General features: G+C 45.6%; 1 protein-coding gene across 1 annotated transcript in view; it reads left to right on the top strand.

The window, feature by feature from the left end:
* The window catches only part of SKP1 (S-phase kinase associated protein 1), a 175,435-nt gene that overhangs the window by 56,031 nt on the left and 96,963 nt on the right, over positions 1–22,441 (top strand). The window contains exon 2 of the mRNA XM_056516609.1: positions 16,649–16,745. Within this exon, the coding sequence (XP_056372584.1) occupies positions 16,649–16,745 (97 nt within the window). The remainder of the gene's footprint in view (positions 1–16,648; positions 16,746–22,441) is intronic.

A 22,441-nucleotide genomic window follows, 5' to 3' on the forward strand; every position in this document is an offset into this window, starting at 1 on the left:
TTCAGTGGTGAGCAACTTATCCCCTATCCTAAGGATAGGGGATAAGTTGCAGATCGCGGGGGGTCCGACCGCTGGGGCCCCCTGCAATCTCCTGTACGGAGCCCCGACAGCCCGCTGGAAGGGGGCGTGTCGACCTCCGCACGAGGCGGCGGCCGACACGCCCCCTCAATACAACTCTATGGCAGAGCCGGAGCGCTGCCTTCGGCAATCTCCGGCTCTGCCATAGAGATGTATTGAGGGGGCGTGTCGGCCGCCGCCTCGTGCGGGGGTCGACACCCGCTATCTCGGCGGAGAGCCGGGGCCCCGTACAGAGAGATCGCAGGGGGCCCCAGCGGTCGAACCCCCCGCGATCTCAAACTTATCCCCTATCCTTAGGATAGGGGATAAGTTTTTCACCACTGGACTACCCCTTTAAGGGGTTGTAAAAATAAACATGTGGTATCGCTGCGTGCATAAATGCTCAAACTATAAAAACATATCATTAATTAATCCGCACGGTCAATGGCGTTCAGGTAAAAAAAAAAATTCCAAACTCCAAAATAGGGTATTTTTTGTCATTTTTAATACAGTTAAAAAACTAATAAAGCGATGACGTCTGCTCAAAACAAAAATGGTATTGATTAAAAAATTCAGATCACCGTGCAAAAAATGAGCCCTCATACCACCCCGTATGCTGAAAAATAGTTATAGGGGTCAGAAGATGACCATTTTCAACGTATTAATTTTCGTGCATGTAGTTGTGATTTTTTTTTTTTCCAGAAGTAAAACAAAATCAAACCTATACACCTTCTCTTTATTTTGTAGGTCCTTATGATTAAAATGATACCCTATATCATTTTAATCATAAGGACCTACAAAATAAAGAGGTGTCATTTTTACTGAGTAGAAACTGAAGCCCCGAAAAGTTACAAAATGGCATTTTTTTCGTAAATTTTGTTGCACAATTCCTTAATTATTATAATTTTTTTTTTATTGTAGATTTTTGGGTAAAATTACTCGTTAGAGTAGAATTAATGGCGCATAAAATAAGCCATCATATGGATTTTTAGGTGCAAAATTAAAAGGGTTATGATTTTTAAAAGTTAAGGAGGAAAAAACAAAAACGCAAAGTCCTTAACCCCTTAAGGACGAGCGCCGTAAATGTACGGCTCTAAGTACTTGGCGCACAGCGCCATACATTTATGGTGCATCTTTTCTGGATCACTGCGTCTCTGTACGCGGTGATCAGAACGGGATGACTGCTAATATCTATCAGCAGCCATCCTGGCATATCGCCCAGGGGATCCTGAGACCCCCCCCATGTCTGTGATCGCGGCAAATCGTGTGTCAATTCAGACCTAAGATTTTCCGCTATTCCGGGTCAATCTGGTCTCTGGTGACCCGGAAAAAAGGGTGAATGGGGCTGACCGAGACAGTCCCATTCACACATACCCAGCAGAAGTGAGGTGGCTCTGAACGACCGACCAATCACGGACCTGCTGGGCGGAGATCGGCGGGGGTCCCCTCAGGATCGGTGGCGGCGACAGGAGCAGCAGGATCGGTCCCTGCGGCAGGATACAGCACGAGGGGGAGTCCAGTTTACCTCCTACTGTTGCTTAGCAACAACTTGCAGCATGCAAAGCCAAAGGGCATGCTGGGAGTTGTAGTTTTGCAACAGCTTGCGTTCCAACTAGAACTCCCAGCATGCCCTTTGGTAGTCTGTGCATGCTGGGGGTTATAGTTTTGCAATAGCTGGAGGCACATTTTTTCTATGAAAGTGTGCATTCACTGTTGCATAACAGACTACCAAAGGGCATGCTGGGAGTTGTAGCAGTGTGCCTCCAGCTGTTGTAAAAATATAACTCCCAGCATGCACTGAGACTGTACATGCTGGGTTGTTGTTTTGCAACAGCTGGAGGCACACTGGTTGCGAAACACTGAGTTAAGTAACAAACGCTCAGTGTTTCGCAACCAATGTGTCTCCAGCTGTTGCAGAACTACAACTCCCAGCATGTGTGGTCTGTCAGTGCATGCTGGGAGTTGTAGTTTTGCAAAAGCTGGAGGTTTGCCCTCCCCCTTTGTGAATGTACAAGGTACATTCACACGGGCAGGTTTACAGTGGTGAGTTCTGCCTTGAGTTTGAGATGCGCCAAATTCTCTGCCTCAGCTCAAACTCACAGCTTAAACTCACAGCTCAAACTCGCTGTAAACCCAACTGTGTGAATATATCCTAAAAACACTACACCTACACAAAATAAAAAGTAAAACACTACATATACACATACCCCTACACAGTTCTCTTTCTCTTCCCTGTTGAAAAACTCCCAGCATTTCCGGACAGCCACTGACTGTCCAGGCATGCTGGGAGTTTTGCAACAGCTGGAGACAGCCTGTTTTGGTAAACACTGCCGTGGGGTATTTATGTGGTGGATTCAAATCCCCAATTTAGGCCTCATATGCGCATGGCGCGCTCTCATTTCGGAGCCCTGTTGTATTTCAAGGAAACAGTTTAGGGCCACATATGGGGTATCTCCATACTCGGGAGAAATTGTGTTAAAAATTTTGGGGGTCTTTTTCTCCTTTTACCCATTATGAAAAGGTAAAGTTTGTGGTCTACACCAGCATTTTAGTGTAAAAAAACAATTTTTTACTCTAACATTCTGGTGTTGCCCGATACTTTTAATTTTCACATTTGTAGTGCAATTTCTCCTGACTGCGAAAATACCCCATATGTGGGCGTAAAATGTTCTGCGGACGCACAAGGCTCAGGAGTGAGAGCGCACTATGTACATTTGATGTCTAAATTGGTAATTTGTACTGGGGTGGCTGATTTTACAGCGGTTCTGACATAAACGCAAAACAATAAATACCCAGATGTGACCACATTTTGGAAACTAAACCCCTCACGGAATGTAACAAGGGGTATAGTGAGCCTTAACACCCCACAGGTGTTTGACAAATTTTTGTTAAAGTTGGATTTGAGAATTAAGAGAAATTTTTTTTTTTCCACTAAAATGCTGGTGTTACCCTACATTTTTCATTTTCACAAGGGAGAATAGGAAAGCCCCCCCCCAAAAAATTTTTTTTTAACCCCATTTCTTCTGAGTATAGAAATACAGTGGTCCCTCAACATACGATAGTAATTCGTTCCAAACGAGCCATCGTTTGTCGAATCCATCGTATGTTGAGGAATTCGTGCAATGTAAAGTATAAGAAGCTGTACTCACCTGTCCCCGCCGCTCGCGATGGTGTCCCCGCCGCTCCCGATGGTGACCCCGGGCCTCTGCTGGGCTCTCCTGGTCTTCTCCGGTCCTCAGCTGTCTTCTGCAAGGCCTTACTGGGCCTGCGTAGCAACGTCATTACGCCGCTGCGTACACCATTCATATTGGATGACGTGCGCAGCAGCGTATTGACGTCACCGGAGAGGGCCGAGAAGACACCGGAAGACCAGCACTGGACCCGGAGGGCACCCCGGAGCATCGTGGAGGGGTAAGTAATACCGCACCACACGGGGAAAATTAAGCTGCTATCCGGCAGCAGCTTAAGCATTTTGCGCTGCCGAATAGCACTTAATGCGAGGGCCTCGACATAAAAATGCATCGTATGTCGATGCTGACATCGACATGCGATGGCCTCTGGGAGGCAATCATATGTCGGGGCCATCGTAGGTCGGGGGGTCACTGTACCCCATAAGTGGATGTAAAGTGCTCTGCGGGCAAACTACAATGCTCAGAAGAGAAGGAATGCCATTGGGATTTTGGAGAGAGAATGTGTCCGAAATTGAAAGCCATGTGTGTTTACAAAGCCCCCATAGTGCCAGAACAGTGGACCCATCCCGCCACATGTGACCCCATTTTGGAAACTACACCCCTCATGTAATGTAATAAGGGGTACAGTGAGCATTTACACCCCACAGGTGTCTGACAGATTTTTGGAACAGAAAAAAGGAAATTACATTTTTCATTTGCACAGCCCACTGTTCCAAAGATCTGTCAAATGCCAGTGGGGTGTAAATACTCACTGCACCCCTTATTACTTTCTGTGAGGGATGTAGTTTCCAAAATGGGGGTCACATGTGGGGGGTGCACTGTTCTGGCACCACGGGGGGCTTTGTAAACGCACATGGCCCCCGACTTCTATGCCAACCAAATTCTCTCACCAAACGCCCAATGTCGCTCCTTCTCTTCTGAGCATTGTAGTTCGCTCACAGAGCACTTTACATCCACATATGGGGTATTTCCATATTCAGAAGAAATGGGGTTACACATTTTGGGAGGCTTTTTCTCCAATTACCCCTTGTGAAAATTAAAAATTTGGGGTAACATCAGCATTTTAGTGAAAAAAATCAAATTCTTTATTTTCCTGTCCAACTTTAGCGGAAATTTGTCCTGTGGGGTGGTGTTAAGGCTCATTGTACCCCTTGTTACGTTCCTTGAAGGGTGTAGTTTCCAGAATAGTATGCCATGTGATTTTTTTTTTTTTCCCCGCTGTTCTGGCACCATAGGGGCTTCCTAAATGCGACATGCCCCCCCAAAAACCATTTCAGCAAAATTTGCTTTCCAAAATCTAAATGTGACTACTTCTCTTCTGACCATTGTAGTGCACAAACAGTGCACTTGACATCCACACATAGGGTATTTCCATACTCAGAAGAGATGGGGTTACAAATTTTGGGTGGCACTTTCTCCTATAACCCCTTGCAAAAATGTAACATTTGGGTGGAAAACCAGCATTTTAGTGAAAAAATATTAAAAATGTATTTACACATCCGACTTTAACGAAAAGTCGGCAAACGCGTGAGGTGTTAAGGCTCACTGACCCCTTGTTATGTTCCTTGAGGGGTATAGTTTCCAAAATAAGCCAACTTGGGGATTTTTTTTGCTGTTCTGGCACCATAGGGGCTTCCTAAATGTGACCTGCCCCTCCAAAAACCATTTCAGAAAAACTTACTCTCCAAAATCCCATTGTCTCTCCTTCCCTTCTGAGCCTTGTAGTGCACCCACAGAGCATTTGACATCCACCTATGAAGTACTTCCTTACTTGAGAGAAATTGGGTTACAAATTTTGAAGGTTTTTTTCCCCTTTTACCCCTTGTAAAATTTCAAAAATTGGGTCTACAAGAACACGAGTGTAAAAAATGAATTAAATTTTGCTTACCTGAAAATTTCAATTCCTGGAGTCCGTAGGCAGCACAGAATGGGTTAAGTTCGTCCTCCCGAACTTGTCAGAAGAGGTAATTAGCATAAAAAAATTAACAAATTAGCGTAATTAGCCCAATTAACAGACCCCTCCCTCTAGGTATAAATGGACAAACCCACAAACAGACCATAGAGTAGTTATAAAGCAATATTTAATTAGGGTGGGATCCCTGTGCTGCCTACGGACTCCAGGAATTGAAATTTTCAGGTAAGCAAAATTTAATTCATTCCTGGACGTCCTACGGCAGCACAGAATGGGATTTAAGTAGCAGAAAATAATAAAGGGAGGGCATTACTTCTTAAACGCTTCTTCCAACACTGCCTTGCCTAGGGCTGAGCTACTGGAGACGTCCAGACGGTAGTGTTGAATGAATGTGGTTGGCGTTGCCCACGTAGCCGCTCTACAGATCTCCTGAAGTGATACATGAGAAGCTTCAGCCCACGATGCCGAGGTTGCCCTGGTAGAATGGGCTTTTAGATCCCTTGGAGGCTCCAGGCCTTGCTTTTGGAAGGAAAAACTGATAGTCTTCTTAATCCAGTTGGCAATAGTGGATTTGGCTGCCTTGGAGCCTTTAGATTTGGCTCCGAACTGCACAAACAAATGTTCCGAGCACCTGAATGATGCTGTTCTAGCAATATATTCTAACACTGTACGTCTGACATCTAACTTGGAGATTTCTTGATGTTCAGCTAGAGCCGGTAGAATAATTTCCTGTTGAAGGTTATGCACAGAATGGACTTTCGGGATAAACCCGGGAAGAGTACGAAGTACTAAGGCATCCCCAAGATCTCTTAGATATGGCTCACGGCAAGAGAGTGCCTGAATCTCACTGACCCTGCGTGCTGAAGCGATAGCCACTAAAAAACAAGTTTTCCACGTGAGAAACTTTATATCAATGGATTGAATGGGTTCAAAAGGGTCTGATGTGAGGCACTTCAAGACTCTGGAAAGATCCCAAGACGGTATAGGCTTGCTGACTTTCGGGCAAATATTATTTACCCCTTTGAAGAATCTTTTGACCAACGGGTTTCCAGTAAATCTTCCTGCTAGAAAAAAATTTATAGCGGCAAATTGGACTTTCAGAGTGGACTGCTTGAGACCCTTACTGAGTCCGAGCTGAAGAAAGTTCAGAATATCAATAATTGACGGATTATCTCCAGGACACTTGGACTTGAAGAGACTCCATACTCTGGAGTAACACTTTCTTGTACCTGTTTTGCTTGATTTGTCCAAAGTAGATAAGACCTCACTAGATAGCCCTTTGGACCTAAGCAGGTTCAATTCACCTCCCAAGCAGTCAGATGCAGGGAGTTGAGCTCCTGATGGCAAATCCCCTGCTGGGATAGAAGATCCCTTGTCTTGGGCAGATGCCAGAAACGATTGTGAGATACTTCCATGGCTAGGGAGAACCAAGCCCTCCTGGGCCAATAAGGGAGGATCAGGATCGCTCGAGGGTTCTCCTTTTTGACCTTCAGTAGGGTCCTCTGGATTAGAGCAGGAGGAGGAAACAGATACAGGAACCTCCCCTCCCAGGATAATGACAGACCGTCCAGATGATATGGGTGGTCCAGACAAGAGAGAGAGCAGAACTTCTGCAGCTTGGCATTCCTCCTTGTCGCGAATACATCTATCTCCGGGGTACCGAACCGCTCTTCTAATTGGTTGAAGATCTCCATGCTCAATTCCCATTCGCCTGGATGAAGGGATCTCCGACTGAGAAGATCCGCCTTGACATTCAGGATACCTTGTAAGTGTACTGCCACAAGACTGTTGATGCTGCATTCCGCCCATCTGAAGATCCTGGCACACTCGGACATCAGGGATTGAGACCTGGTTCCCCCCTGTTTGTTCAGATAAAAAACTGTAGGCAGATTGTCTGACCTGACTAGGACATCCTGGTGAAGCAAAACAGGGGTGAAGTGAAGCAGTGCTAAACGCACTGCTCGCAGCTCCTTCATGTTTGAGGACAGCGAATCTTCTTCCTGGGACCAAAGGCCTTGGGTCCAGCGATTGCCAATGCAGGCTCCCCATCCACGAGCTGAAGCATCGGTCGTGATGACAATTTGTTGCGATGGTAGTAACGATTTTCCTTGAGAGAACCTGTTCCGCATGAGCCACCAACGAAGTTCCCTGCGGAGAATTGAAGGAATCGAGACACAGCTTTCCAAATCTGTCTTTGATCTGTTCCAGCATGAGAGAACCCTTGTCTGCAGACTGCGCATATGGGCCTTTGCCCAGGGGACCGCATCTATCGTTGATGTAAGGCTGCCCAGGACTCTCATTGCTTGACGAATAGATACCTTCTTGGATCTTATCAGGAATTTTATCTGATTCCTCAACTTCGTTTCCCTCTCCCGGGAAATGGAGATTTTCATCGCTAGGGAATCTACTATGAACCCTAAAAAAAGAATCTGCTGTGATGGAATCAACTGAGACTTTTCCAGGTTGACTAGGAAGCCATGATTTTGGAGAAAATAAATTATTTCCTTCATGTGATGGGACAAATCTAGGCTGGACCCAGCTCTCACCCACCAGTCGTCCAGGTACGGCACCACCGTGATTCCTTGGAGGCGTAATGCCGCCGAAAGAACCACCACTAGCTTCGTAAACACCCTCGGTGCTGAGCTCAGCCCGAAGGGAAGACACTTGAATTGTAGATGCCATGTTGTGTTGTCTACCATTAATGTGAATCTGAGAAATTTTCTGTATGCCGGATGGATGGGAACATGTAGATAGGCGTCTGACAAATCCAGAGTCGCCATGAAGTCTCCCTGGTTCACCAAAGGAAGTACTGATCTTATAGTTTCCATTTTGAAGTGTTTCTTGATCATGAACTTGTTCAGGTACGTGAGATCCACAACTAATCTCCACTTCCCGCTGGACTTCGGTACTGCGAAAATCCTTGAATAAATCCCGGTGAACCGCTCCTGATGTGGTACCCATTCCACTGCGTTCTTCTCCAGAAAACTCTTGACCAGAGAAATCACATTCTGGTCCTGCTTTGTGTTGAGAAGAAATCTCCCCGGAGGGGAGTAAAGAAGCTCGAGTTTGTAGCCTTTCTGAATCACTGAAAGAACCCACTTGTCCTGTGTCGTATGAGCCCACACTTGAAAAAATTTTTCTAACCTTCCTCCAACCTTGGGGGATGTTAAGGTGGCGTCATAAGGGCTTCCTTTTTTCTGGAGGTTTGCTCTTAGAGGCAGAGCTAGAGTTTGCGCCTCTCCTCTGCCTACCAAACCTAGGCCTATTATACTGGCCTGGCTGAAAATTCCTCCTTTGGAATTTGGGAGACCTCCGCCATTTTGGACGGCCTTTAGATGCATCCCTTTTGGATGTTCCTGGGAAGGCATCGTTGTCATCATTCATGTCTTTGAGGATACTCTTTAGGCTTGGCCCAAAGAGAGATTCTGGGGAAAAAGGTAAGGAGCAGAGGTTATTCTTGGCTGCTACGTCCCCCTTTCCCCATTGCTTGATCCAAAGCGCTCTCCTTATAGAGTTTGATTCAGCCATATTTTGGGCTGATAGACGCAGTGTGTCCAGTGGAGCATCGCACAGGAACTCTGCCGCAGACTTCATGACAGGAATTTTCCTGATGATGTCGTCCCTAGGGACTCCATCCATAAGATCTCTGGATAATTGACTTATCCATATTCGGAGCGCTCTGGCCACCGGAACAGAGGACATCGCTACCTTGGATACTGCTGCAGCAGTACAAAAAGCTTTTTTAGACAGAGTCTCTGCTTTTCTATCCATAGGATTAGCTAGAACAGAAGATTCCTCGGAAGGAAAGTATGACTTCTTGACTAGCTTGGCTACAGGCAAATCCACCTTAGGAGGATTGAACCATGAGGAGGTAGCCTCGGATGACAGCTTGTATACCGCCCTAAAACGGGATCCAACATCTACTCTTTTCTCCGGCTTTTCCCAGTTGGCCGTGAACCACTTGGTGATGGCAGGATGAGAGGGTAACACCCTGTCCTTGGAGACAGGAAAGTAATAAAGACTTTCCCTGGGAATTCTCCCCTCTGTGGAACGATCAGTCTCTAATACGTGTTTCACCGATTTTATTAGGGAATGCATGTCATCCTTGTGAAAGATATAGTAATCCTCCGGAGAGTCTTGTGACTCTACAGAGGACCTTGATTCAGATGCCTCAGAGTCTGCAGGAGAGACAGCTCTGTGTTGTATCTTACGCCTTTTTGCTGAGGGACTCTCTCCCGGTAGTATAGTGGATATCCGTTTTTTAAACCACTCAAAGAAGGAGGAGGCCTCATCTCCAAACCTATCATCTTCCACTGGTTGCTGTAGTGAACATCTGCCGCACACATCCCCTTCTGCATCATCTGCTAGAGGCTGGGAACATGATTCACATAGCCTGTGTTTTGCCTTGCTGGACCTTTTACCCCTAGGTGCCTCGTCCGACATCTGTAGAAAAAAAGGGGGGTCAATAGTAAAGCAATTCTGAACTGTATGACCAGACCACAGCATAAACAACCAAGATAGTAGTGACAGTAATTAAACAGGAAGGTACTTCACAGTAACCTAATAGATGCATATCCACAGTATGCTAACCAATCAACTACTATATATACATATTGGCAGTGTGGGAAACTTCACAGTAAACCATGCATACCCAGAAGCAAACAAAAAAACTTACTTTTAATCTCCAGAGCCCTGCTGCCCCAAGCACAGTGTCTACGGCAGCAGGGATGACAAGGAGCAAGTTTATAAGCCTCACATGGCGGGAAACGCAGGCGTCCCGCCCACCCCCCGTGACGCGCAGCTCATTTCCGGACTCCCGCGAATCGCGACTCACTGCACGCGGGAACGCCCCTTGGATCGCGGACCTCTAAGCGCTCCGGAGACCGGAGCTGTGTTGACTCGGAAGCAAACACGCCGAGCCCAGAGCACACCAGACCGGGCAGGCACCGCATGGTAAGCTAAGTACTTCACAGTACCTGCTAGGCTCAAAGTACACATCTTCATGCGAACGGGACTTCACAGTCACCTTAACATAGTGAGAAAAGCGGAGTGCTTCACAGCTTACCCGCATAATCCAGGCCAAAAACCTGTAAAAAAAAAGAAACAATAGTATATATAAATACAGGAGGGAAAAAAAAAACCCCTAATACCCCTTCTGAGTTCAGAAGAAAAAAACTCTATGGTCTGTTTGTGGGTTTGTCCATTTATACCTAGAGGGAGGGGTCTGTTAATTGGGCTAATTACGCTAATTTGTTAATTTTTTTATGCTAATTACCTCTTCTGACAAGTTCGGGAGGACGAACTTAACCCATTCTGTGCTGCCGTAGGACGTCCAGGAATGAAGATTTTGAATTTTCTCCTTCATTTTGCTGCTATTCCTATGAAACACCTAAAGGGTTAACACACTTTCTGAATGTCATTTTGAATACTTTGAGGGGTTCAGTTTTTTAATGGGGTAATTTATGGGGTATTTTTAATATGAAGGCCCTTCAAATCCACTTCAAAACTGAACTGGTCCTTGAAAAATTCCTATTTTGAAAATTTTGTCAAAAATTGGAAAATTGCTGCTGAACTTTTGAAGCCTTTGATATATAATTTATTTGGAATATCCATTTTCCTTACAGAGTTTCAAGTTATGAAATTTGGAGATTTTTCACAAAGGATGCAAGTAACGACGAAAATTTACCACGTTGTTAACATAGAATATGTCACGAAAAAACAATCTCTGAATCAGAATAATCAGTAAAAGCATCCCAAAGTTATTAATGCATAAAGGGATAGTGGCCAGAATTGCAAAAAAGGGCTCAGTCCTTAAGGGGTTAATTGTATATTTTTTTAAGTTTAGATTTTGGTGGTAAGTATATACACTGCTCAAAAAAATAAAGGGAACACTACGATAACACGTCCTAGGTCCGAATGAAAGAACTAATCATTTAAAATGGTTTCGTCTTTACATAGTTGAATGTGCTGACAACAAAATCACATAAATTTGATTTCCATTGATAATTTTGATCAACCCATAGAGGTCTGGATATGGAGTCACACTCAAAATCAAAGTGGAAAACCACACTACAGGCTGATCCAACTTTGATATAATGTCCTTAAAACAAGTCAAAATGAGGCTCAGTAGTGTGTGTGGCATGCTCCTGATGACCTGGACTAAAGCATCCGCCAACTCCTGGACAGTCTGTGGTGTTGGTGGATGGAGGGAGACATGATGTCCCAGATGTGCTCAATCAGATTCAGTTCTGGGGAACGGGCGGGCCCGTCCATAGCATCAATACCTTCCTCTTGTAGGAACTGCTGACACACTCCAGCCACATGAGGTCTAGCATTGTCTTGCATTATAAGGAACCCAGGGCCAACCGCCCCAGCATATGGTGTCACAAGGGGGCTGAGGATCTCATCTCAGTACCTAATGGCACAGGCTACCTCTGGCAAGCACATGGAGGGCTGTGCAGCCCCTCAAAGAAATGCCACCCCCACATTATTACTGACCCACCGTCAAACCGGTCATGCTGGAGGGTGTTGCCGGTAGCAGAACGTTGTCCACGGCGCCTCCAGACTGTTGCGTCTGTCACATGAAAGCAGGTTCACACTGAGTACACCTGTGAAAGAGCACAAGGCGCCAATGGTGAATTTGCCAATCTTGGTGTTCTCTGGCAAATGCCAATGTCCTGCACAGTGTTGGGCTGTAAGCACAACCCACATCTGTGGACATCAGGCCCTCATACCATCCTCATGGAGTCTGTTTCTGACAGTTTGAGTGGACTTATGCGCATTTATGGCCTGCTGGAGGTAATTTTGCAGGGCTCTGGGAGTGCTCCTTCTGCTCCTCTTTGCACAGCCAGAGGTAGTGGGGCTGCTTCTGGGTTGTTGCCCTCCTACGGTCTCCTGATGTTCTGGCCCTGGACACTACGCTGACACACAGCAAACCACCTTGCCACAGCTCTCATTGATGTGGTATCCTGGATGAGCTGCACTACCTGAGTTACTTGTGTGGGTTGTAGACTCAGTCTCATGCTACCACTAGAGTGAAAGCACCTCTAGCATTCAAAAGTGACCAAAACATCAGCCAGGAAGCATAGTAACTGAGTAACTGTGGTCACCACCTGAAGAGCCACTCCTTTATTGGGGATATCTTGCTAACTGCCTATAATTTCCACCTGTTGTCCTATTTGCACAACAGCATGTGAAATTGTTTGTCCACTCGGGAAACTGATTTCACAGAAGTGTTCCCTTTTTTTTAAAACTTTTTTGAGCAGTGCTCCTGTAAATTTCTGTGGCTTATGGCAGCTATCCTGTATACACAGGAGAACATGCTCTTATCAGGCTGGGAATAGTATGAGAATTCTTTTAAATTACATGATTACAAAACCTCTTTTGGCAGCTCTCAGACCGCTTTCTGCCAAGCTCCACCTTCAGTGTCCTTCTGTCTTTCTGTGCATACATTGCTGCTGAAAATTTGTTCTTCTCTAATAAACAAGGAGTGCAGTGATGTAGTAGGTGGGTTCATACTAGGGATCGACCGATATCTATTTTTTAAAAATTTTTAGGGACAATACCAATAATCTGTCACCTTTCAGGCCGATAGCCGATAACTTATAACGGAATATCGGTATATTTCAACCCCCCCCCCCCCCGGCAGGGCAGAAGCCGTTGCAGATCAATGATTTAAAGTGGGTGCTTTAAATCGGTGAACTACAGCGGCTTTTGCTGGGCCAGAGACCACCACCGCCGCCCGCTTCTCTCCTCCTGCCTGTCCTGAGTCTAACCACCACAGTTGCTCCATCGTCTCCCCCATAATCTGGCCACATACCGCCGCCGCCCCATTGCCTCCCCCATACCCGGTGTTATGATTACCTGTTCCCAGGGGTCCACGTTACTTCTGGCTCCGTAAGCGTCCTGCCCTGCCACTGTGTGCACAGACGGTGATGTCGCATTGGGGACGTCACTCGTCATTGCGCAGCGCACAGCATCGGCGCAGGAGCGACAAGGATCACGGACCCTGGGAACAGGTAATTATAACACCGAGAATGGGGGGAGGCCATAGGGCGGCGGTATGTGGACAGAGGATGGGGGGGAGGCAATGGGGCAGCGGTATGTGGGCAGAGGATGGGGGAGGCAATGGGGTGGCGACAATCGATACCGATCATGTCCAAAATCGTCATCCGCCAAACCGATAATCGGTCGATCCGTAGTTCATACAATGATTAGCTGCATAACTTGCTTCTTTTTAGGAAAGTGCTTGTTAGGATCTTTCTCCCTGCTTACTCCAGCCGTGTTGATTAGCGGACAGATTTTATTCATATGTATCAATACAGATGGATGTTCTCTTACTAGCAGAAAAACAGCTCTGGAGAAGAAAATCATACCCCAAAATAGATTACAGCCATTTTATATGGCAACACTCTAAGTGTTAGTGCTGGGCGGTATACCGGTATGGATTTTTGCCCATACCGCTATACCGGTCTGGCCCCTCCCCCCACCCTTTGGGACAAGTAAGGGCGCCGCGCTGGGCTCTACAATTCATCCGGTGTGCTTCTCTGGGAAGCTAATCCATTTATTGTGTCCCCCGCTGCGCCTTTCAGCCAGTGTCCCCGCGAGTGTCCCCTAGCGGTATCAAATGTTCTCCCCCCCCCATGAGCGCTACCATCACCGCTTGCGGGGGTCCCTGTGCCCACTAGCGGTGTCACAAGAATGCCGAGCCCGAGCGCTACCATCACCGCTAGCGGGGTCCCTGTGCCCACTAGCGGTATCAAATGTGCCGCCCCCCCCCTTGTGAGCGCTACACTCACTGCTAGCGGGGTCCCTGTGCCCACTAGCGGTGTCACAAGAATGCAGAGCGCGGCTCTGTTCCCCGTCAGCGCAGTACTGCGCAAATGGCGTAGGGCTCACGCTAGGCTCCTAGCGCTGCCTACGTTAGCCCTACGCTATTTGCGTAGTGCTGCGCCTGCTCAGTACTACGTTCGCCGCACACGAGGCTTTTAAATCTGTTTCCGTACCCTGAGAGCTGACAGGGACGGGGAACAGAGCCGCGCTCTGCATTCTTGTGACACCGCTAGCGGTGATGGTAGCGCTCGCGGGGGGCACATTGGACACCGCTAGTGGGCGCAGGGACCCTGCTCGCGGGGTCGGGGGGACAGGCGGTAATACCGTGATACCGCGATAATAAAAAAAAATACTGTGATATAAATTTTAGGCCATATCACCCAGCACTAATAAGTGTAAGTTTATTGGCTAAGGAACCCGGTGGATAATGGTGTATAACTTTATTACCAATCACAGGGTTCCTTTTACACTTTCTTTGTTATCATAGAAAAAGCTTGTTATCCAACAAAAACCTCATTATTTACCAAGGTCATTTGAATAGTTTTCGAGCATCACTGGCTGCTGGCCAGGACTAAGACAATGGTTAATTGAAACTAGATAAAACCGGCCAGATAAAACCAGGAGTGGGTGGGGGTATGGGGGGGGGGGGGCCCTCACAGTGGCGGTGGACTCAGGAGGACCCCAGGACAGGTAGGGGGATAAGTGGGTAGCTGCGACGGTGGTCTCTGGCACCGCAAAAGCTGCTGCAGTTCATCTGCAGCATTGTCGCCTGGGGTGGGGGAGATAAATAGCCGATAACTTATACCGATAATCCGGTATAAGTTACCGGCTATCGACCCTAACCTCCACAGAGTATCTGTATCGGCCCCACCTAAAAAAAAATTATATATATATATTATTATATATATATTATTATATATATATTATTATATATATTATTATATATATATTATTATATATATATATATTATATATTTATTATTATATATATATATATTTGTTATTATTATATATATATATTTATTATTATTATATATATATATTTATTATTATTATATATATATTTATTATTATTATATATATATATATATATATATTTATTATTATATATATATATTTATTATTATATATATATATATATATATATATATATATATATATATTATTATATATATATATATATATATATATATATATATTATTATATATATATATATATATATATATATATTATTATATATATATATATATATATATATATATATTTATTATTATATATATATATATATATATATATATTATTATATATATATATATATATATTATTATATATATATATATATTATTATATATATATATATATTATTATATATATATATATATATTATTATATATATATATATATATTATTATATATATATATATTATTATATATATATTAATATATATATATTAATATATATATATATATTATTATGTATGTATATTATTATGTATGTATGTATGTATATTATTATGTATGTATGTATGTATATTAGTATTATTAGTATGTATGTATATTAGTATTATTAGTATGTATGTATGTATATTAGTATTATTAGTATGTATGTATGTATATTAGTATTATTAGTATGTATGTATGTATATTAGTATTATTAGTATGTATGTATGTATATATGTGTGTATATGTGTGTGTATATGTAGAAGTGGCACTCTAACTTGTAGGTGAAAAATATCACAAGTTTATTCACACATCTGTACAGGCAACGTTTCGGCTCGACAATAGAGCCTTTCTCAAGCAGGTTAAACTGTGTAACATAGCAAATATATCAGCCCCCTAATTACACATGTAAATGAGGGGGGGTGTCCTCCTAAACATAAACAGTAATGTACATAATACTCGAGACCGCAATCGGTCATATATACAGTGTACGGAAGAACAGACGTGTGTTCTCCTATATAGTGCAAACAATATCATAGTGAAAACATGAGAGAGAGACACGCACACATAAAATATAAAAGTTCATAGTGGGTCCGGCTCCAAGGGCGGCGCTCACCTGATTACGGGAATGTTGTGGTTCAATGAGCTCCCAGCCTTCCTACATCACATTGCTTGTACACACCAGCACTGCGCAAGTGCCGGATCGCTGTATCCGATAACAACCGGAAGCTGTCAGCGCTCACGGGTTCCTGCGTGCTGGAACTATTATATTGTTTGCACGATATAGGAGAACACACGTCTGTTCTTCCGTACACTTTATATATGACAGATTGCGGTCTCTTGAGTATTATGTACAGTACCGTTTATGTTTTGGAGGATACACCCCCCTCATTTACATTTGTAATTAGGGGACTGATATATATGCACTGTTGCACTGTTTAACCTGCTTGAGAAAGGCTCTATAGTAGAGCCGAAAAGTTGCCTGCAGATGTGAATAAACTTGGTGTTTTGTGATTTTTTTTTTTTTTTTCACCTACAAGTTGGAGTGCCCCTTTTACATTTTGTGGGAACTGGTCTATTCTCGGAGTTGTGGATCTGGAATCCTGAGCATGGTGCTCCTCAATCCTATTTTGTTAGATAGATAGAAAGATATATATCCTACAAGGCACTAAAGTATTGATTAGTTTTTAAAAACACATCATGTCTCTTCCACAGATGCCGTCAATTAAACTGCAGAGCTCTGATGGAGAAATCTTTGAAGTGGATGTAGAAATTGCAAAGCAATCCGTTACCATAAAGACAATGTTGGAAGGTAACTCCTAATATTTTATGCTGCAGAATTGTGTTCTTGTAAGCTCTTAACAATGGGCAATGAATTGCTTATTATCAGATTACTAGCAGAGTACCCGCCATTGCCTTGTCTCTACCTACGCCTTGTGGGAGAGGAAAAGCAACAATGATTGTCTTTTTCACATTCTGTCCTCCACACAAACTACTTTCTGCACCTACCTGCTGAACAGTCGACAGTATGTATAAATGTCCCAGGCAATTTCTGCAGCCCACGATCAGTAGATGTAATGGACAACCCATAGACTTGCATGGGACTTCTGAGGGGAAAAAAACCCTTGCATAGGTTTAGTTTAACTTGTTCATAAAAGCTTCAGCCGTTTTGTAAGTTATTCCCCTAAACTTTTACTGTAAAGTCACACATGTGTGTCTCTATGTGCACATCTACCTGTTCCAGAATAAGTATTTTCACTTTCAGCCCATGACAGCTACACCATATACATATGTATACTGTAGACCATTTAATTTCTAAACATTTTCAACTGGGTCCTTGAGGTGATGACTAGGCTTTACCATATAGACCAAGGTAATGCCCTGGGTCTTAACTTTTTGTGGAAGTCATTACAAAAGTAAAAAGTCAACCCTTTCTCCTAATTTCTATTTCATATTAAAATTAGTACTAAATAAGTTAATGTTTCTGAACCAGATATTACTGCATCCAGAGAAACGGTTTCCTTAGTGGTAACTCGCCAACAACTACTGGGTGCTTCACAAGTGAGGCCCTTCTCACAGTTTGCAGAAGTATTGGAGGAAAAAAGCTGCGTTGGCGCTCCCAAGGAAGTAACCCAAGTCGTGGGTATTGATGCAAAATTTATTCTTACAGCATAAGAAATCAAAGAAAATAATAAATCTAAAGCAAGACGCGTTTCGGGAGTCACAGCTCCCTTTTTCAATTGCAGGTGGTTGCTGTATGGCAAGGTAACAGGTATGTGTGTTTAAATACATGAAAAAATGGCGCCAAAACCAGGTGAGTTGGTGATGTCATGTGAGGTGGATGCCGGGGTATGGTGAGGTAATGCCCGCCCCGGGCATTAAAGACCTAAATAATAAAACCTATTCAAAGAAGGGGCATGAAAACCACATAAAACATGTAAAAAATCATAGGTATAGTCTTTTACAGGAGTATTTGGAAGTTCAAACTGAACCGCGAGAATTGTCCGTGGTGGCGACCAATCGGGAGGCAGTAAGAGGAGGCTGTAATCGCTGTACAGGGTTGCCGCTGTGGGGAATGAATGGAGACGAGCCCCTTGAAGCCGATTGGCCTCTTGCTGCGAGAGGTGAGGAGGTGGCCAATCAGGAGCGAGCCGTACTATGCTGAGCACAGTTACGATGTCATAGGGGAACATGGGCTGTATGGGGATACGTCCAAAGAGAGTGGGTGGGGGTGCTGATTCGCTGTCCGGGATCTTAGATGAGCCAATCAGAGGGGGGACGTATAAGTCCGGGTTGCGAGTCTTTGTCGCTGGTGGCGGTGGAATAAAGTTCAAAAACGTCAGCCAATCGCTGTTAGATCAGTCCGGGTGGCGTCCAATCATAGTGAAGACGTGTATATCCTCTCCGGGAGATTCCTAGAGGAGTCGGCGGCAAATCAATTTACCAATAGCTGCTGGGCAGGTCCCGGTGGCGACCAATCATTGAGAAGGATGTGTTGTAGTGCTGTCAAGATGCCAATGTCAGACTTTATCATCGTCCGGGCGGGCTGTCTGATCTCGAAGTCCGGAGCACACTCAGAACTTGTCATGGAGGAGCTGGAAACCTGTAAGGAGGTAGACGGGGAAGGGAGAGACAGGTGGTCTCTCCCTTCCCCTAAACGGCGGCTTGCTGTCGGCTTGTCCCGCATTGAGGAGGCATCTGGTGCGGCTGCGAGGAGGCATCTGGTACGGCTGTCATCGAAGCCTGGAACATACTTGCAAATTATCATGGAGGAGCTGTAAACCTATAGGGGAGTAAAGAGGTAGAAGGGGAGGGGAGAGACAGGTGATTTTGGCGGCGGCTTGCTGTCAGCTTGTCCCGCAGTGAGGAGGCATCTGGTGCGGATGTCATTATGTCATCGAGACTTATGTATTACGTGACGTTTTCGATGTATTCATTCAGACCAGAAGGTGTCAAAGTTTTGAGGGTGAAGATCCAGAAGTTTTCAAGTTTCCTCAGTACTGCGAAGCGGTGGGCAGTGTCAGCGGAGATGTGTTCAATGGGTGTGCTGGTGTGACACCTGAAGTCGCTGCTGTGCTTTTCTGCTGCATGCCTGGAGACACTGGAGTTGGTACCCCATGGTGATATTGGCTCTGTGCTTGTTAATGCGCTGATTCAATCGCTGGATGGTACGCCCGACGTACTGAAGACCACAGGGACACTCAAGGAGGTAGATCACGTAGGAGGTGCTGCAGTATATGAAACTCCTGATGGGGTAATTGATGTTGGTGATCTTGCAGGTGAACATGGTGCATTTGTTCGCAATGTTGTTGCAGAATTTGCAGAGGGGTTTGCTGCACTTATGAGCCGGTGACAGGTGGGGTGTCCAGCAGGGTAGTTTGTTTCTTAGGAGCTTTCAGTTTACTGGGTGCCAGCATATTCTTGAGATCCCCCCCCCCCCCCCCTCATGGGACCTGGTTGTCCTCATTGTGGTAGACAATGACATCTAGGTATTCAATGGCGTCCCCTTAGTGGTTATAGGTGAATTGGATGTTCCAGGAGTTTTCATTGAGGGACGTGAGGAAGTTAAGGTTTTCCTTGGAGCTGTCCCAGATGATGAAGAGGTCATCTATGTATCTTTTGTACAGTATGCAGTGTTTGAAAAGTTCATGTCTGTACAGTACTGTATCTTCGAAGTGTCCCATGAAGAGGTTAGCGAGACTAGGTGCGTATCTGCTCCATATCGCTGTGCCACAGCACTGGTGGTAGATGCTGCAGTTGAACTGGAACGTGTTGTTCTTCAGGATGAAGAGGATGCTGTCCAAGATGAATTGACGTTGGAGTGGTGGCATGGTGGGATTTAATGACAATGTCTGGGTCATCTGCCAGTTCTTTGATGGCTTTTCTCTGTTGAGATGTGAGGTTGCTGGAGCCCTTAGGTCTGTTGGAGGGTTTGCAGAGTCTCTCAAAATCAGTTGATACTCCGGCGGCGAAGGTGTTGATGAAGTTTCCTTTATGATGAGCTGGAAAGAACTGGGACTTGGGTTCGAGTCCACTGTGATGTGGTGGAGGATCAATCGGTGTGGCAGGTACCGATGGCTGTGCAGCTGCAGGTGTCTTTCGCGTAGTGGCTAGGTAGGTTGAAATGTCTTTTAAGAGTCAATTTCCTGATGTAGGCATTAAGGTCCAGGAACAAGGTGAAGTCATTAGGTCTGGCTGATGGGGGGGGGGGGGGGGGGGGAAGACAGACCATTCTGGAGGACACTCATGGTGTTTAGTGAGAGTTTTGCTGGACAGATTGAAGATTTTTACCGTGTCCAGGTGGGTAGAGGATGGGGTGGGTGGTTCAGAGTCTTTTACTGGAAGTATTGTTTCTTTTTTTTCCTCCTCTGCATCCTCTCTTTTCTTTTTTGTGTTCTGGTTTGTAGTGATGCTTGCAGCGGCGGGGCCAGTGTGACTTTCTCCAGGTACTGGTTGATGATCCCCCGCTTGTATGGCCTTTACCTGGAGCGGCATGGTGTCGCAGTTCAGGGCTGGGGAAGGACTAAAAAAGACTCAGCCAGGGAGGCGTTGACCGTAGAAAAGTCCCTCAGGTCGGTGACTTAGTTTCCCTGGAAGTCGGGGGGAGAAAGCGGGTAGCCGGCTGTGGGGGGTGAAAAAAGAGGTGGTGTCTCTGGAGGCAGATTGCAGCGGTGGTGATTGCTGGGTGCGTGGTGGTGTGATGCTGCCCTTCACTGTGATGAGGGAGGCATCGAAGCATGTAGAGGACTCGTTGGCTGGTGAGTCGAAGCAACCGGAGGGTAGCTGAGGTGGAGAATTGTTGTGGTGGTCGCTGTCACTCTTCTGTTGCCTGTCGATGAATTCCAGGAGTTCAGGTGGGATGGGAGGGTGGTTAACGTGAATGTCAGATGTGCCGCGGTAGTGGAAGGTACCACCGAGCGGGGAGTGGGGGTAACTCCACTGGGTGCTGCGGTAGTGGGAGGTACCACCGGGCGGGGAGTGGGGTAACTCCACTTGGTGCTGCGGTAGTGGGAGGTACCACCGGTCGAGGAGTGGGGGGTGGTGGGGGTAGCTCCGCTGGGTGCTGCAGTAGTTGAAGGTACCACCAGACGGGGAGCGGGGGTGGGAGGGATAGCTCCGCGGGTGCCACGGTAGTTGAAGGTACCACCGGGCGGGGAGCAGGGTGACCGGGGGGGCGCTCCTTGATGGTAGGTATTCCGGGGTGGGCGGCGGGTTGGGGGAACAGTCTGTTTCTTCTTGGGGTGAGCAGGTGGATGCCTGGCTGCTGTGGGTTTTCTTTTTTTGTTGCAGCCAGTATTTAATGTTACCGGTGTTGTAGTCCGTGCGGTCGCGGTTCACTTTCTTTAGTTTCATTGCAGTGGTCGCCTTCTCAAATTGTTGATTTTGTTGGAGGTGCCCATCCCAATGAGGGTATTCAGGTGTGTTATGGTAGTCCGTTAATTTCATGATGCAGTCATCGATTTTAGTGGATACATCCGAGACCAGTGATTCCCTTTTCTTCGATTAGCAGATCGATGATTGTGTTGGAGCAAACTGAGAGTGCCGTTTCCAATCTGCTGTGGAAGTCAGGGTCGTCAGGAAAAGTAGGTGCAGTTCGTATGCGGAGACCTCGGGTATTATATTCTCCGCCTTGTATAAGGACAAAAAAGCTGTCCATATGGTGCTGGATTTCTGTCTTGGACAGGTTTTCGAGTTCAAAGAACAAGTCTCTCATTTCTTTAAAGTCCATGATGTTAGTTGCACCTGTGTCCATGGGGTTAGGGTCGGCCACAAATTTTCACAGAAAGGGTTTAAACCTAAGGTCACCAACCTGAACATACCCACTCCTTCAACTTCATCACTACCTACGATGACCACAAAAACATCAAGAAAATCATCACGGACCACTGGAAAACTCTCCTGCTGGACCCCTTCTTCAAAGACATTTGCCACCAGACCTAATATCACTTTGCAGGAAGAACAAATCTCTCAAGAATATGCTGGCACCCAGTAAACTGAAAGCCCCCTAAGAACTACCTGCTGGACACCCCACCTGTCACCGGCTCATAAGTGCAGCAAACCCCTGTGCAAATGCTGCAACAACATTGCGAACAAATGCACCAAGTTCACCTGCAAGATCACCAACATCACTTACCCCATCAGGAGTTTCATCAACTGCAGCACCTCCTACGTGATCTACCTCCTTGAGTGTCCCTGTGGTCTTCAGTACGTCGGGCGTACCATCCAGCCATTGAATCAGCGCATTAACAAGCACAGAGCCAAGGTACCAAGGGGTACCAACTCAGTGTCTCCAGGCATGCAGCAGAAAAGCACAGCAGCGACTTCAGGTGTCACACCATCACACCCATTGAACACATCTCCGCTGACACTGCCACCGCTTCGCAGTACTGAGGAAACGTGAAAACTTCTGGATCTTCACCCTCAACTTTCACACCTTCTGGTCTGATGAATACATCGAAAACGTCACGTAATACATAAGTCTCGATGACATAATGACATCCGCACCAG

The sequence above is a fragment of the Hyla sarda genome, chromosome 4 (assembly GCF_029499605.1).
Source record: "Hyla sarda isolate aHylSar1 chromosome 4, aHylSar1.hap1, whole genome shotgun sequence".
In the NCBI taxonomy this organism is placed as follows: domain Eukaryota; kingdom Metazoa; phylum Chordata; class Amphibia; order Anura; family Hylidae; genus Hyla; species Hyla sarda.